The 15,312-nt window shown below is 39.3% G+C and overlaps 2 protein-coding genes across 2 annotated transcripts; both read right to left on the bottom strand.

Annotated features, from left to right (window-relative positions):
- Window positions 1–930: 930 nt before the first annotated feature.
- LOC120422741 (dynamin-1-like protein) lies at window positions 931–12,526 on the bottom strand. Its single transcript, XM_039586285.2, has 4 exons — window positions 12,087–12,526; window positions 2,322–4,134; window positions 2,050–2,261; window positions 931–1,985 (listed from the first exon to the last, which is right to left on the bottom strand). Exons 1-4 carry the CDS (start codon window positions 12,186–12,188, stop codon window positions 1,929–1,931), a joined length of 2,184 nt encoding a protein of 727 aa, XP_039442219.1. The 5' UTR covers window positions 12,189–12,526; the 3' UTR covers window positions 931–1,928.
- Window positions 7,570–8,794, bottom strand: LOC120422750 (probable ATP-dependent RNA helicase Dbp73D). Its single transcript, XM_039586297.2, has 2 exons — window positions 8,308–8,794; window positions 7,570–8,250 (listed from the first exon to the last, which is right to left on the bottom strand). Exons 1-2 carry the CDS (start codon window positions 8,346–8,348, stop codon window positions 8,127–8,129), a joined length of 165 nt encoding a protein of 54 aa, XP_039442231.1. The 5' UTR covers window positions 8,349–8,794; the 3' UTR covers window positions 7,570–8,126.
- Window positions 12,527–15,312: the final 2,786 nt, after the last annotated feature.

Here is a 15,312-nt window from a genome sequence, read left to right as displayed (position 1 = left end):
TTGAATTTCTCAATTTAAAAATTTAACAAATCTGAAATTTTTATAGCTTTATTTTTTTTATTTATAAGATTCCTAAATGCCTGATTTTTTTTTGTTTTTGCCCGAAAATTCAGTGATCAGTGGGTCTTTTTTTTTTTTGTTAAGTAGAGAAGTTAACCCTTTACAACCCAACCCCGCCTCTAGACGGGCTTGGATTTAAAAAAAAAACACCAAAAATCAATCTTTCAACCAATTTCTGATCTTTAAAAACCATTGGAAAGAAGAACTCTTAAAATTTCAGAAAATTATAAGATTGTAAGTTTTACTTGTTTTATATGACTTTAATGTTTTAGGAAATGACATTTTTTCAGGGATCAACTTTGACTGTATTTTTTACTTACATTTCCTATATTTTCAGTAAAATGAAGTATGCAGTAATTTTTGTAGTGTCCCAGACTAAGTCTCTACGCATTTTTTTTACAATTTAAATGATGATGGTGCCATGCTATAGCAGAAAATGTGAAAAATAAGCATCAATTGAAAAAGTGACTGCAAAAACGTGAAAAAATTATATAGGAAAACTGTTATTAGGTGGTAGAATAGGCCTAATACTACCAAAAACAAAGATAAACTTAACAAGACAAAGGCAAGTTAAAATACTAAAAATAAAGCAAGAAAAACATAAAACAAGAGAAGTAAAATTTGTCGTAGAACAACCTGTACACGGGAAAAATAAAAATGTTCGAAAATAATATGGACAGTTGAGGGATAAAGAATGTTTTTTTTTCAGATTAAAAATAGAAAACACAATGTTTTTGGAGACTTACCAGCAAACATTGACTTACACTAACTAATTCTGTGTGTGAGTGTTTTTATGTTTAACCAGGCCGGCTACGAAATTACAGAGAAAATAAATATGATGTAAACAATTTCGGAGGAGAATTAAAACAGTTTTCACTAAGATTTCAGACCACAGACTTTCTTTATTTTCAGTAACGTTTCTTTTTAATGCAATTATATCAGAGAATGCGCAAACACGAAGCTCTACACTCCTCTCGCCTCCAGATATCATAAATGTTTATGTTTTTTTCTACGATTATTGTGTTAGATGATGTTTGGTTATTTACTTTTTATCAATTACGAATAATTATTTCTTTGCGTGGAGTTTGCTAAAACTGGTGCTTTCAATACGCTGGGCTGAGCTGTGCTTGAATGTTCTATTTTAATGCAATTTTAATTTTCCCACTACATTTGCCGAATAGTTTTTTTTTTTTGGGTGAAACAACAAGCGATTTAACTAGTCAACAAAAACAGTTTGTTTTATGTACTTCACCAAACTGTGTGAGTGAAATCTACAAATTACACAAATGCTTTTCGTGTGCGAGCTCGCGCGCTGTCTTTCGTTCGCTCAGTAAAGGGTTTGGTTTGCGTTTTTGTCTGGTTTAGCACCCCTCGGGTTAAGAGAAAAGAAGTTGATGGTTAGGATTTCTTTGGCCGTTCATCGAACGCGTTTTGCTTAAAAGTAGTAACGTTGAAAGTTTGAGCAAAACAATTGATAAGGGGGAGAAAAAGCGCAACAGGACAGGTTTGCTCCTAATATCGTCGTTGGATAGGTTTCAGACTATAAGTCGAAAGAGGGGTTGTCGGTGCAGATACTAAACAGTGAGGTTTTTAATAGTTTCTTCAATAACTTAGTTATTTAACTTCAAGTACACTCTTAAATTGTAATAGCACTAAAGTGACGGTTCTGTAAAAGTAAGTTATTCAATGCACTTGGTAAATGTAATCGGTTGATGGAGGAATCAAGAAACAAAACAAGTAAAAAAAGGGATAAACGTACAAAAGAAATAAGTTTCCATGCGAAACAGGGAGGGCGTTTTAAAAAAGAATGAATTAGTAATGCAACTTTTTCTGTTTCTCGTCACGAAGTTCTGCTCGGTGGACGCGCCTTACCACATGTGCGTTTCGCGAATCTCGCTGATGATGTGGTTGGCACGCGTCAGGGCCTGAAACCAAAAAAAGGACATTAGAAAATCTAAAACCCGAAAGCAGCGATCATCGTGAACCCACCTTAAGCATGTCGCTCGCCTCCTTGCGCCGGATCGAGATGTGGTCGGACTCGTTCAGCAGCTCGTTGGCCGAGTCCGACTTGTACAGGTGCGTCACCAGCTCCGACTGCAGGTTGTCCTTGACAAAGTTGACCAGGAAGTGCATGATCGCCTTCGGGACCGAGTCCTGGATGGACTTGCGCACGATGTAAAAGTACGACTTGATTAGACGCTCTGCGAAAGAAGAAGATTTGTTAGCTGACAACCTACTTGAAAATACCAAGCTCATCTTACCAATAACGTCGCAATCCTTCTGCTCCTTGTCCGTTAGCTTGCGCGAGTTGTTATTAATCGGCACGTCCGGCAGCAGGTTGACCGGCTTGAGCGGACTGAGGACGCCGTGCGTCGGTGTGTTTGTGGTGGAACTTTCCACGCTGTCCGACGCTTCGTTGACGAGGGTCGCCTCCGGGGGCAGAATGTTGGACAGCCAGTTGGCGGCGCTGGAGGGAAGATGCGAGGCGAACGATTCGCCCGCGTGTTGGTTCTGTTGCTGCTGCAGTTGTTCTGGCCGGGCCGGGACCGGCGGTTGGGGAGCGGGTCGTGCGAGGGCGCGTCGGCTCGGGGGATTGCCGGGCTGGTGGACCTGTCCCCACGGGTCCTGCGAGTCGGTTTTGATCAGACTGGGCACCAGGGCGGCGTCCTTGTGGAAATCCGGATGTTTGGTGTTGATGTACGCGAGCTCGATCTGCACCAGGTTCTCCACCATGACGTTGGTGGTGGGCAGACGACGTCGCAGCAGCTGCGTCACAACATCCACGATCTTCTCGTGCAGCTTGGGGAACCTCAACATCTCCTGCTGGACCTCTGTGCCACAGTGCTGAATAATACGTTGCATTTCTTCGTGGATCAACTCGACGCAACGCAGCGAAGGTTCCTCCAGGCGACGAATCTGACGCTTGACCAACAGTTCAAAGCTGACCTCCGGCACAAACAGTGCCGGTCTCGGACCGGTTGCATTCCGGATCGCCGTCAAAATGTCCATCTTGGTCAGCCCAGTCAACGGGTGGATCGAATCCAGCGTTTTGCCAAACGTCTCGTGAAAGATATAACACATCCTCGCCCCACCACAAAGCTCCGTCGTCTCAATGTTCCTCGAAGTGCCCTCAATCGTCGAGCAGTAAGCCGATGCAAACTTCGTAATAATCTGCAGCAGACACTGGCTCTTGTCCGTAACGTCCTCCCCGTAAGAGTTCAACAGCGACTGGAACTGCGACGCCATCACGTTCACCCGCGTCTTCAAATCCGGCAAACAGTCGCGGATGTGGTGCATCAACAACCGGTTCAACGTCTTCGCCAAATACGGCGTGCCATTCCGCGTCGCCAGCGTCGGATACTTCCGCTGCAAGTACGCAGCCTCGTCCCGCAACTGCTCCTCAATCGCCTTCTTATCATTGATGTCCTGCTGCGACCTATTCACCACCCCAATTATCCCCAACTTGACCGGAATCACCCGCCCGCACAAAATATCAATCGCATCCGTGCCCGCGTCCATCAAATCCAACTTGGTCAACACCGCCAGCGTCCGCCGCCCGTCCGGATCGCACTCCTTCGCCATCTTCAGCGATTCACTCGTCGCCATGTCCGTGTTGGCCGCCGTCACCGCCAAAATGATCGAGTTCGGATTCTCAATATACTTCAGCAGCAAGTCCTTAATCTGCGCCTCAATGTCCTCCGGTTGGTCCCCCACCGGAACCTTCGTTATCCCCGGCAAATCCACCAGCGTCAAATTCACCACCTTCGTCGAGTAAATCTTCAAACTGATCGGCTCCGGACAAATCCCCTTGTTGCTTCCCGCCATCCGATCCGTCTCATTTTCGATCTCATTCCGAATCTCGTCAAAGTCCGTAAACGTCTTGTTCTTAATGTGCAAGAACCGGCCCCACTCCTCAACCCCGACGGTGCCCGAGTCCGCCGACCGGTGCTCCCGGTCATCGAGCGGTGTGTACACGAGCTGCAGAATCAGCGGACGGCGCGTCACGATGCCGGTTCCACGCGGCAGAAAGGTGCGCCCGACCAGGCTCTCGATCACGGAACTCTTGCCGGAGCTCTGGAAGTGGAGGGTAAAAGGGAGTTAGATAAACTGGATTGGTTCACTGCCATTAAACGCATAATTGTCCCTTGGTTTCCTAATCGCCCACATTAGTACAAGACAAGACAATGCTTCTTAAAACTAGGATATGATTCCTTCGCAATTCGCAATCCGCAATTTTCAGTGTAAGAACGGGCCTTGACCGATCTTATGCACTAGGTTCCCGACGAACACGCACTGCCCTTACACCTACATCTCACCCTTGCTCTGAGTCAGTACGAGCAGCACGCTAGAACACGCTTTGAGTGTTCGTGCCAGGCATGCACACCTTCTTTTCCGGTTACGCATTTAACTCGGCCGGAGGTGGTACATTACGTAGGGTTTGATGTAAGTATAAGCGCCTAACCATTTAAAGTGTGCCTAACAACTTTCATTAAAGCAAAAACTGTTTTATTTTTAGTTTGAATTCAAAAACTGATTGTTATTTTACTGTGTATTGTTTTCTCCTGAAATCATTCCTAGTGTTGAGTCGTGTTTATATGTTGCTATTTCTTTTGTCGCGGTGTTATGTTACAATTTTTGGTCCTAAGCATTTTATAAAAGTTTTTCAAAAGTACAATAGTAATATTTCTGTTGATTCTTTGATCATTCCAAAAATTGAGAAAGGGCTCAGACCTCACTTGTTTTAAAGAAAAGGGTGAAGATTGAAAACAATAGACAGTAAAAGAGAATTTATTCTATAAAATCAAGAATCAATAGTACGAGAATGATGAGCGTATTTTAAAGAATAAAAATGAGAAGCTAGATGTATTAGATGTAAAATTAGACAATAGTTAATAAATAGAGATACAAAACAAGCTTAGATTATAGTAATGATAATTTATAGGACAGAAATAAAGATAAAAAATAAATAAATTCGCAATAAAATCAAAAAAGATTAGGCGAATGATAGGAAAAGTATATTTTTAAGGAAAAAAACTAAACAAAGTTTGTTACAGCAGTATCAATTGATAGAAAAGAGTGGAAAAGCGTTGAGAAATAAGAGAACCAAATGAGTAAAATCGAAATCAAATGAAGGATAGTAAACAGAAGCCGCGATAGAAAATTAGTGAAACAAAATAAACAGAAGACAGGTGGTTGCTGAAATGGAAAGAAGAGAAACCCCGTTGTGCGATGTTTCAGGTACATCCACAGCAGTTGACTCAACATACTGCGAATCAAAACAATACCGTCTACAATCACAAATTACTTCCCTTTCCCACATTGTCGCGCCCCTTTCTTTTAGCCGTCTCGACTCTGACCCGCGGTGGTCAAAGGTTTACGATCCGTTTCCACAGGCCACCAGCTAGGTCATCATGAAAACCAAGCCAACGTGGAGGTAAGAAAATAGGACACTCGCAAGGAACCAGAGCTATCCCAGTCACGGATATTTCTAGCAGAGCTTGTTCTGCTAGAATCCTGCTGGAATGATTCTAGCAGGCTTGTCATAATGCTGTAAGAATTTTGCTAGAATATTCTGACAGAGCAAAATCTGTCGAAAATGACGCCATTTTCGCTGAACCGCTTTGTGGCGAATGTGATTGCCACCAAAATATTCTCTGCAGCGGACTTGTTCGCACACGTTCACTTTGTTTTTTTTTCGGAGAAATAAGATGGCTCGTCGAAGCCTTTCCGTTGACCATCCATCTTTCCGGAGCATGGTAAGAATTTTTTTAATAGAATTAATTGTACTTTCAAGGAATAACCCTTCTCCGAACATTTTCCTCAACAGATTTTGGAAACAGTTGTGTTGACGGTGAATATTAGGAAAGCATCTCCGGAAAACGATGCCTTCCGGAAAACCGGGAAGCCGGAACCATTAACAAAATTCTACATCGTAGCAGATGACGCAGAAACCATCTGTGACCACTGGCCAGGGTTTAGTGTGTAGTGTTTTGAAATTATTAGTGTATAAGAAATACTGATTAACTCAAGATTTACTAGATGTGTGATAATGAGATGTGATTTATAAATATTTGTGGAAAATAAAGTTAACTAAATCCGCGGTTGATTTTGCTAGGATGCAATCTAGCAAAATTAAAAAAACTAATCTTTTTGACTAATATTATGCAAACAAAATTCTTATAAATTCTAGCAGGATTCTAACAGAAATTCTTGTCATTTCTTTCTAACAAAATTCTTACACAATTCTAGCAGGAGGCCTGTCAGAATAGTTCTAGCAAGATTCTAGCAGGATTCTTGCAGAACCGGTTGATTTCGCCGGCTCCTGCTAGAACCGGTTATTGCATTTGAGCTAGAATTCTCAAAGAATTCTTGAGAAAATCTGGCAGGATGATGGCAGCGTTCTAGTAAGAATAATTTCGCTCTGTAAGAACTCTGTAAGAATTCTCTGAGAACGCCGTGACTGGGATACTGTTCTGATCAAGATAATTCGGATGATCTAACAGAACTACGGATGTAGTTAGTTACGCTCCTTCCAGGATGTTCCTTACGTGGACGTCAACCGAAGAGCACGCAACAAGGTCAGTGCCATTGCATGCTCTTAGGTATCAATCCTTGGCCTGCAAAAAAAAAAAAAAACTTAAAATAATCAAATAGTTCTTAAAATTTTATAAAATTATGAAAATAAAAAAAAATATTGCTTTATATTTTTAGTGTTAAATTCACAAAGTTAGAGTTTTTTTTTGCAAATTTTCAAAGTAATTTCAATGGAGCACTTCCATTCGAGCAGTTTTTGCTTTTTTCTGCAATGTATTCAAATTCAAAATTCAATAACTCAAATGATTTAAAAGTTCGGAATTATAAAATTTTACAAATCTTAAAATTCACACAGCAACAAAATAAAAAAAAAACGAGATTTGAAAATTTCGAACTAAAAAATTAAAAAATAAGAAAAAAAAATCAAATTTTGTTTAAAATCTAATCTAATCTAATCTAACCCTATCGCAGCCAGTCTTTCGAGGGCATCCTGGAAATCAAATTTTGTTTAAAATCGATGATTAACGAAAAAATATTTAAAAATTTTAAATTCAGAAATTGAAAATATAAAAAAATATTTAATTCAATAACATGAATATTAAAAAATATAAAAAATAAAATTATCTTTTTTTTAATTTTAAACGTATTTGTATAAAATTATTAAATATTTAAATTTTTCACGTTTTGAAATTTAACATATTTGAAATTAGGTTGAACCTGGGTGATGAATAGAGAGAATGCGTAACGTGATTTTTGAATGATCCCACTTTGTTTACATCTGCAAAGTAGGATACTGTTCAAGCACAAGCATGACTTTTTTCTTACTGGTAAATGAGCTGTTTTATAATCAGCTGTATGTGATTGATTTTCTCTAGTTTTTTACTTTTTTGCTGGAAAATTGTGTGTGCTTTTGATTTCGATCGGTAAGATGTTTTTCTTTTTTACGGGTGCACTCAGCCAAAAAAAGATATATCAGCCATAAGGATGCCATATAGATTTTTTCCATAAGCGAACCTTATAGATTTTATTGGATTTTTGAATCATTTGTTTCCATAAGCAAATCTTATGAATTTGTTGTATGAGCAATTTTTGCTTTCATAAGAAAAACTTATGAATATGATAAACACACAGTATTTGGTTTTTATATAGTTATCTTTTGAATGTGATTTTTTTGTTGTTGTTTAAATTAAAACTAAATTAATGATTGCACAATGCACATATAAATATATTTATTTATTTCACCAAAATTACATTAATATGTCATTGGCTGAAAAAGTATAACGTGGAACATTTCGCAGGAAGGGCCGGATCAATGTCGACGCGATCCTTCAGCTTGCTAAGCAGGTTCACCTTGGTCATGCTAGCGATCAACATTTCGCTGCGAATCTTCTTGATCGTTTGCTTTTTCAGATCCAGGGCTTCGCACCCTTAGCACAGGTCAATCAGCACAGCCGAGTACATCACGGCGTATTCCTCCTCGGTTTTCGAATGGATTTCGATCGGCTCCAGCTGCTAGTCCAGCTTCTAGTCGATCAGCATCGTGATGAAGGTACCCGGTTTCCGGCACGACTCGTTCGCCCGATCCGGTCGATTTCGTACGAGATTACCACGTCGATGTCGTCAATACTGCAACCCAAAGTGTCCGTACAGATGATGCTGGAAGAGGAAGTTGCTTACATCGTTCATATTAAAAAGTATCTCAAAACAACTCACCCATTGACCTTTCTCAACGCGAACCGACACAGCACGCTCATCCTTGCCTGAAGACTCAACGAAGATTACCACTCCTCGATGACCAGCACGGTGCCGAAAATTTTGTGCAGCACAAACGAAAACCGATGCGAGCCGTCGAACGAGTTGTCGCTGCTGCCGTTTGTACGACTACAACGAGGCATAGTTTTTGGGCAGCTGCGGCAGAGAAAACATTTACTTAACCTGTGAAACAAATTTATATTAAAACAAAACGCAAAAACTAAAAATATTGTTAAAAACCTGGAATCTGTTGAAGGCCGCTCCTTCACTTGTTTACTGTTGTTCGCCATACTACTTTCTGGTTCATAAGGTTGGGCATATGACATTTTCACATAAATAATGTTATTGAATGCCATAAGCCCGCCATATAAATTGAATAAAATTTTGAATAGTCATAATTTAAACTTATGGAATTCAAAAACGATTAACTTTTCACAGTTTATAAGGTACGCCATATGAATTTTAATAGATATTTTGGCTGAGTGTGACGTAGAACTGCTGCGAGAGAATCATTCTGCGATGTCGCAGATAAATTTCCTGGCTGATTTTGGAATCCTGCAGCACTTCCTGGTCCTTATTTTTTTTAACTTCAACTCCAGGTCCTCAAAAGCAACACAATTTTTTCATTAATTCAAAAAAAAAACAATAAAATAATAATAATAATCGATAACAATACTCTCCATTTTTAGCGAACAGTAAATTGGTTCCACTTTGACAGCTCAAATTGGGGCCGTTTTGCGAACCACTATTCAGCACCCAGGGTTGAACTACAAACAAACAGACGAAAATCATTGAACAAATCGAGCCAAACATTTCATTAGGGCACAAAAGCAAAAACCGCGATTCGAGAAAATCGCTTGCAAAAAATGGACAACTTGTTTCAATTCCTATTTAAAAAATAAGCATGACTGATGGTATTTTTACTGATGATTCGATAAAACACACCATTATCCTCAACTCTGCTTTACTGCTTCTTAATTTATGTTGATTTTCGCAATAAAACTCATAATTTTAAAAAATCTCGTTATTAGGCCCTTTTAGCTTTCCAACTGTTGTTCATAATGGGCCCTTTCTAAATGCAATTTCGAAGAGAACTAAAAGGGCACTAAAGCGCTGTCACCGGATTGTTGTTTTGAATGATGTTTATGGGCCCTTTTGTTTAGTTAGAAATAATGAGGAATTCAGTGGAAATTTTGATAATTGGTGAAGTTTTATGATCGAATGGAGCAGATAAGGTATGTGAAACATTAAAATTCTTCAAAAGTGTACTGAACAGCAGCCGCGGGCCGTATTCAATATTGTATTTCGACGAAGTTTTTTTTCTGCAGAAACCCTTGGTGAAACGTTAACCAAACTTTGTTTTGAAGAGAATTAGTGTTAAGAATGTATGAAAAGTTCACTTTATAACATAGAAAGTTCCTTAACCACAAAAAACTAACGAAAAAGAAAAGGGCACAATTGAACTTTTTTTCTGGTTTGGAGTGAACATTGTTATGTGCCCTTTTGTTTTTTCAGATTTTTTCAATAGGAAATTGTTTGCTATCAATCTGATTCTTGGAGGGCATGTAGGGAGTGTACTATGGAGTGGAATAGTGGAATAATCCCGAATGTTTACTTTTTGGTTTTGTGCCCTAATGAAATGTTTGGCTCGAAATATTCAAAAATTTCATCAATAACCGAAAAAAGAAAATTAATAAGCAACTAGCTCAATCTGGTGGCCAATACTATAATGATACATTGCGGTATACAAGAGTTTTTGAAATGTACGATTGCATGCGATCATTGTTGTAGTACAGTCATCCCTCATATTCGGAACAGTTTACAGATCGGCTAGTGTCCAAAAAATCATAGCAAATCGAAAATTGAACTTAATGATTCGCTTTTATTGTCCGTTTTTCTCGAAGAAACACGCCGCGCGGCATTTCAGAATGTGCCGCAGATATTGTTGCCAGCGATTTTCTGCACTTTTGGTGCAATAAAAAACATACCCGGCAACAATGCCATGCGATTCGAAGAAGAAGATCAAGACAGCGAGCATTTGCCGAAAGTGCGGCGCGTCGTTTCGAGGCTGATTTGCAGCGTGTCTTTTTCGGGAATACGCGCAATACCTTCATTTGAAAGCTTTTCTTGCGATCTTTTGAATGCTGTATCGAACAACTGCAAATATTAACTTTTATATCAACTTTTTGAAGAAAAACTTTGACCCTTAAAATCCACAAATTTGGAACACTTTTTTCTTACGAATGTAAACAAACTTTGGTTCTCCCCATGAGTACATAATTTTTACAAAATAATGACTTCACGCACTGAAGCCAACGGAATTCAAGCTTAGTTATGTTTTATGAATGATCTTATAACATTTTTTGTGTGAAAATATCAGTTAAATTCAGGTGTGCCACAATTGTGGGAGGCACAATAACATCCCACAATTATGGAACATGCAATTTGAAGGCAGAGTTTTGCTGCTCTGAATGAAATAGTCTTGAAATGCAGTTTTTTTTTGTTTTAAACTTTGATTAGTGAAATAGCAAGAGAATGTCCAAAAAAAGATCCAAAAAATAGAAGGGTCGACAGAAAAGATGCATGCTATTGACAAATTATCACAAAAGTGTTCCGAATATGTGGGTTGACTGTTTTTCAAGTAGGGACAACAATTTAGATTTTTTAATTTTTTTCGTTAAATACGAGATTGATGGAATTAAAAAAAAAAGATTTACGTCTGTTTGTCTAAGGATGAACTTTTGAATTTTTAAATATTAGATTTTCAGAATATTTGATTAAAACCTTCTAGATTTTTGGTCCCTTACATTACCTTCTAACTAGTCAAGGAGCCATTACACTACCGCAAACACACAAACAAACTCGCAATTGTTCGTGTTTGACAGTTTGCGGCAAACTCGCAAACAAAGCAAAATGTATGCAGGCTGTAAACAAATAAAGCAAGCAAACTGTCAAAAAGTGCATGTCTGGCTTTTTTTTAAGGTCCAATTAACCAAATTTTCAGTTTTTGCTTTTTGGTTGTTTTTGAAACCGCCTTGAAAATTTTCAAAAAAAAAAAAACTCCAGAAGTTTGTTTGCCGTATTGTAATAGCTATTGAGGTTGGTGATGATCGTGCTAATCCACCGTAACAAATAGATTATCGCTTCAACTAGCATCGGTCGACAATTTAATTCCAGCAACTAAACAGTTATTCGAATGCATTAACGACTCATTACTTCCTTTTTGTGATTCAGCCATGAGAAAACGTTTAGCAAAGGATGAGTCACCATCATCGATGATAATTATGGTTGATGGTGGTTGCGTTAAAAGTCTGATTTTGTTTAGAAATCAATAAACAATAATAGTTTTACGCAGATATAAATGTTATCTAGAGGTGTATTGTAGATAAAGTCGACTAATGCACCAAAAGTAACTCATTCAGCTAGGTAATTACACACATTTTAATTCTATTGTTAGTTCCAGCCCACAGAAATACAAAAGCACGTCAACAATGGAATCGCTGCCCCAAGCCAGCCCACAACGGCCGACATTGTGATGTAATTCCGTCTCAAGAGTAAAACCTCGTCAAAATTCAATGTTTGTGCAATAAATTCCACCCAAAAAATAAAACAAAAATAAAAAAAAACATGTCGCAAAAGAACCTCGCGCTGCAAGTTACATAATTTCCCAAATCCGAGCCCGGTGCCCACACTCCAGCGGAACACCATTTCACACTGCGACTTCCGGATCGGCGCCTCACCTGACTTCCGAGCACGACGATCTGGGGCAGCTGGATCGCGTCCGAGCCGACCGTGTTGAACACATCCTGCAGCTTGTTCACCACCGGTATGAGGGCTTCCATCTTTTTGCTTGCTTGCCTTTCCCCCGCGCGCGCACACTCCGTCACTCACGATCCCCGATGGTTCCCCCGACGTCGGGACTCTTCCTCCTGCTCTCTTCCAGGGAGGAGGACGAAAAGGAGAAATTTGCACTTTTTTAGAAAGTGCCTGGTTTCTTGGGGAGTGAGTTTCGCGAATCCCGGCGGTTTGGCGGTTCCGGTAGGTTGATTACACTTCCGCGACGGACGCGCACACGACAATAAACCTGTTTTTCACCCTGTTCCAGGCGGAGATATCGCGAATAAAAAACTGCACTGCCAGCGATTTTCGACCCGTTTTTGCTTGCTTGCGTTCTTCGATAACTCTCTTGCAGCTGTCAACTGTCAAATCTTTTTTCGTTTGGGCAGCTTTTGCGGCGACACGCACACACACGCAAGCACGACAAAAAGAGGAAAATGTCAAAAGAGTTTGTTGGTTTCCTATCCCTCAATGTGGAACCGGTTGAACCGGTTCGCGGGTTAAATTTGTACCGGATTGTGCCCAGTCACGACATTCTAGCAGGATTCTAGCAGAGTTCTTACAGAGGGATATTCTTATATACTCCCAGTCACGGAAATTTCTAGCAGAGTTGGTTCTGCCAGAATCCTGCTAGAATGATTCTAGCAGGCATGCTAGATTTCTGTTAGAATTTTATTAGAATATTCTGACAGAGCAAAATCTGTCGAAAGTGACGTCATTTCCGTCTAACCGCTTCGTGGCGAATGTGATAACCGCCATCTTGTCAATTTGTTCTTTTATTTTCGTTTGTTGACCGAGGATGACGCTTTTTAAGCACAGCCACGTTTTGGTGAGTAAATTAAAGAAAAATATGGAATAACTAATATAATTAAACTTATGTTCAACAGGAAAAAAGAACGAGGTTAATAGTCAGGACCCGGTGCCTGCAATCCCCGTTACAGTTTATATGGAATTCCAATAAGAATGTAACAGAAAAATCAGGCTTCGGGTCCAGACTGTTAATCCGGAAAGAAATACAAAAAGGATCCTGCCAGGGCACCAGGGTGTAGTACACCCCGGGAACTGTTGCCGATGGCTTCGTGGGTCGCAGTTAACGGAACGCCAATAATGGAAGCGGAATCTACGTTGACACTTATTCCCCAAGCAGTCCGCGTCCGCAGAGTTCCAGCTTCAAAAAGTGTTAGTGTTTAGTAAAAAAAAAACGTGATAATAGTAAAAAAATGGTGTTGATAAATAAATGTTTTTTGCAGTAACTGTTTTTTATGTAAAAATATCAGAAAATAATTGAAGAAATCTTAGTCATCACATCTTACAAAATTCTAGCAGGATTCTCACAGAAATCCTTGCCATTTCATTCTAGTAAAATTCTTACAGAATTCTAGCAGGATGCCTGTCAGAATAGTTCTAGCAAAGTTCTAGCAGGATTCTAACAGAACCGGTTGATTTCGCCGGCTCCTGCTAGAACCGGTTATTGCATTTGAGCTAGAATTCTTTGAGAATTCTTCCAAAGTTCTGGCAGAATGATGGCACTGTTCTAGTAAGAATATTTTCGCTCTGCTAGAATTCTGTAAGAATCCTGTGAGAACGCCGTGACTGGGCTATATCCCAGTCACGGCGTTCTCACAGGATTCTTACAGAAATTTTACAGAGCGAAAATGTTCTTACTAGAACGCTGCCATCATCCTGCTAGATTTTCTCAAGAATTCTTTGAGAATTCTAGATCAAATGCAATAACCGGTTCTAGCAGGAGCCGGCGAAATCAACCGGTTCTGTTAGAATCTTGCTAGAATTTGCTAGAACTATTCTGACAGGCCATCCTGCTAGAATTCTGTGAGAATCTTGCTAGAATGAAATGGCAAAAATTTCTGCTAGAATCCTGCTAGAATTTTGTTAGAATGTTCTTGCTTAAAATTTTGGTTGAAAATGACGACCTAGAATTTAATTCAAATAATAAAAGAAAGAAATTATTTATGTTTAATGTCAGTGAAGAGAAAACAAGATTTTTAACATTTTTATTGCACTATAAAACACTAAGGAAACCAAAAATCACTGTCACTGTGCTTTTTGTCTTCTCTTTGGATAATTCCTGGATTCTAGTTTTACACTTTTTGTGGCTTGGCCGGAATCTCCTGCTGAGGGGGAATAATCGGGAAAATTCCTTAGATGATGGCCGTCAAGCGGCTGCCGGAGTTGATAAATTGTGGTGAAGTTCTGCCGTGTCTTCCGGAGTTGCCAATCGGAATTGTACCTAGGGAATTAAAATTAAGATTTTTTTCAACTTCAAAGTACACGAGTTATTTATAACCATCTTACCAACTCCAGGTGGCCAGAAAACCAACAAAAATGCACTGAATACACATTTTTTTACCAAATTAAAAATAATTGTGGCTTTTGCCCACAAGATTTTTTTCATGTCAATTTTTACACAGATCTGTGTTATTTGAATTTTGCGTGTACTCAATTGCAAAAAATCCCAGTCAAATCAATCCAAATTCTGAAACGGAATCTAATTAGAATCATATACAAATTCCGTTTCAAACGCAACAACCGGTTCCAACACGGAACCGGTTGTTGCGTTTGAAACGTAATTTGTATACTATTCTAATTAGATTCCGTTTCAGAATTCGGATTGATTTGACTGGGATGTTGTAAGCAACTCGCTTGATTTTTTCAGCACTCGTCGTATTTATCCAACTCGGTAAACCTCGTTGGGTAAATGTACGACTTGTGCTGAAAAAATCTTCTTTTTGCAACTTGTTGCATAAACTACCGAGTAAACTACTATATTTTAAATGTATTTAGTTTTTTTTTTCGATTGTTTATATTCACTTTTTATGATAAGTTTTTTTATTTGAATTCAATCTGTAGATAAGAAAAAGTTTCTGAAAAAGTCGGGAAAAAGTCAAGAATTTGAAAAAAAAAAAATGGGATTTGAGTGGTCACCCTTTAGGCTATCGCTGCCGCTGCTAACCATTTTAAAATTTTCCTCGACCGTCCAGTCAAATCAATCGGAATTCTGAAACGGAATTCAATTCGAATCGTTTACGTATTCCGTTACAAACGCAACAACCGGTACGTACACGGAATCGGTTGTTGCGTTTGAAACGGAATACGTAAACGATTCGAATT

This window comes from Culex pipiens, chromosome 2 (assembly GCF_016801865.2).
Source record: "Culex pipiens pallens isolate TS chromosome 2, TS_CPP_V2, whole genome shotgun sequence".
NCBI lineage: Eukaryota > Metazoa > Arthropoda > Insecta > Diptera > Culicidae > Culex > Culex pipiens.
Note: the sequence above shows the minus strand (reverse complement) of the source record. Positions and strands in the feature narration are given on the sequence as shown.

Excerpts from the sequence above, each read along its gene's own strand:
- LOC120422741 (XM_039586285.2), bottom strand. The coding sequence starts at position 12,188 with ATGGAAGCCCTCATACCGGTGGTGAACAAGCTGCAGGATGTGTTCAAC. Across the intron at positions 4,135-12,086 it reads TCGTCGTGCTCGGAAGTCAG|AGCTCCGGCAAGAGTTCCGT; the intron begins GTGAGGCGCCGA and ends CTCCACTTCCAG. Across the intron at positions 1,986-2,049 it reads AGGCGAGCGACATGCTTAAG|GCCCTGACGCGTGCCAACCA; the intron begins GTGGGTTCACGA and ends TTTTGGTTTCAG.
- LOC120422750 (XM_039586297.2), bottom strand. The coding sequence starts at position 8,348 with ATGAGCGTGCTGTGTCGGTTCGCGTTGAGAAAGGTCAATGG. Across the intron at positions 8,251-8,307 it reads GCGTTGAGAAAGGTCAATGG|CATCATCTGTACGGACACTT; the intron begins GTGAGTTGTTTT and ends TTCCTCTTCCAG.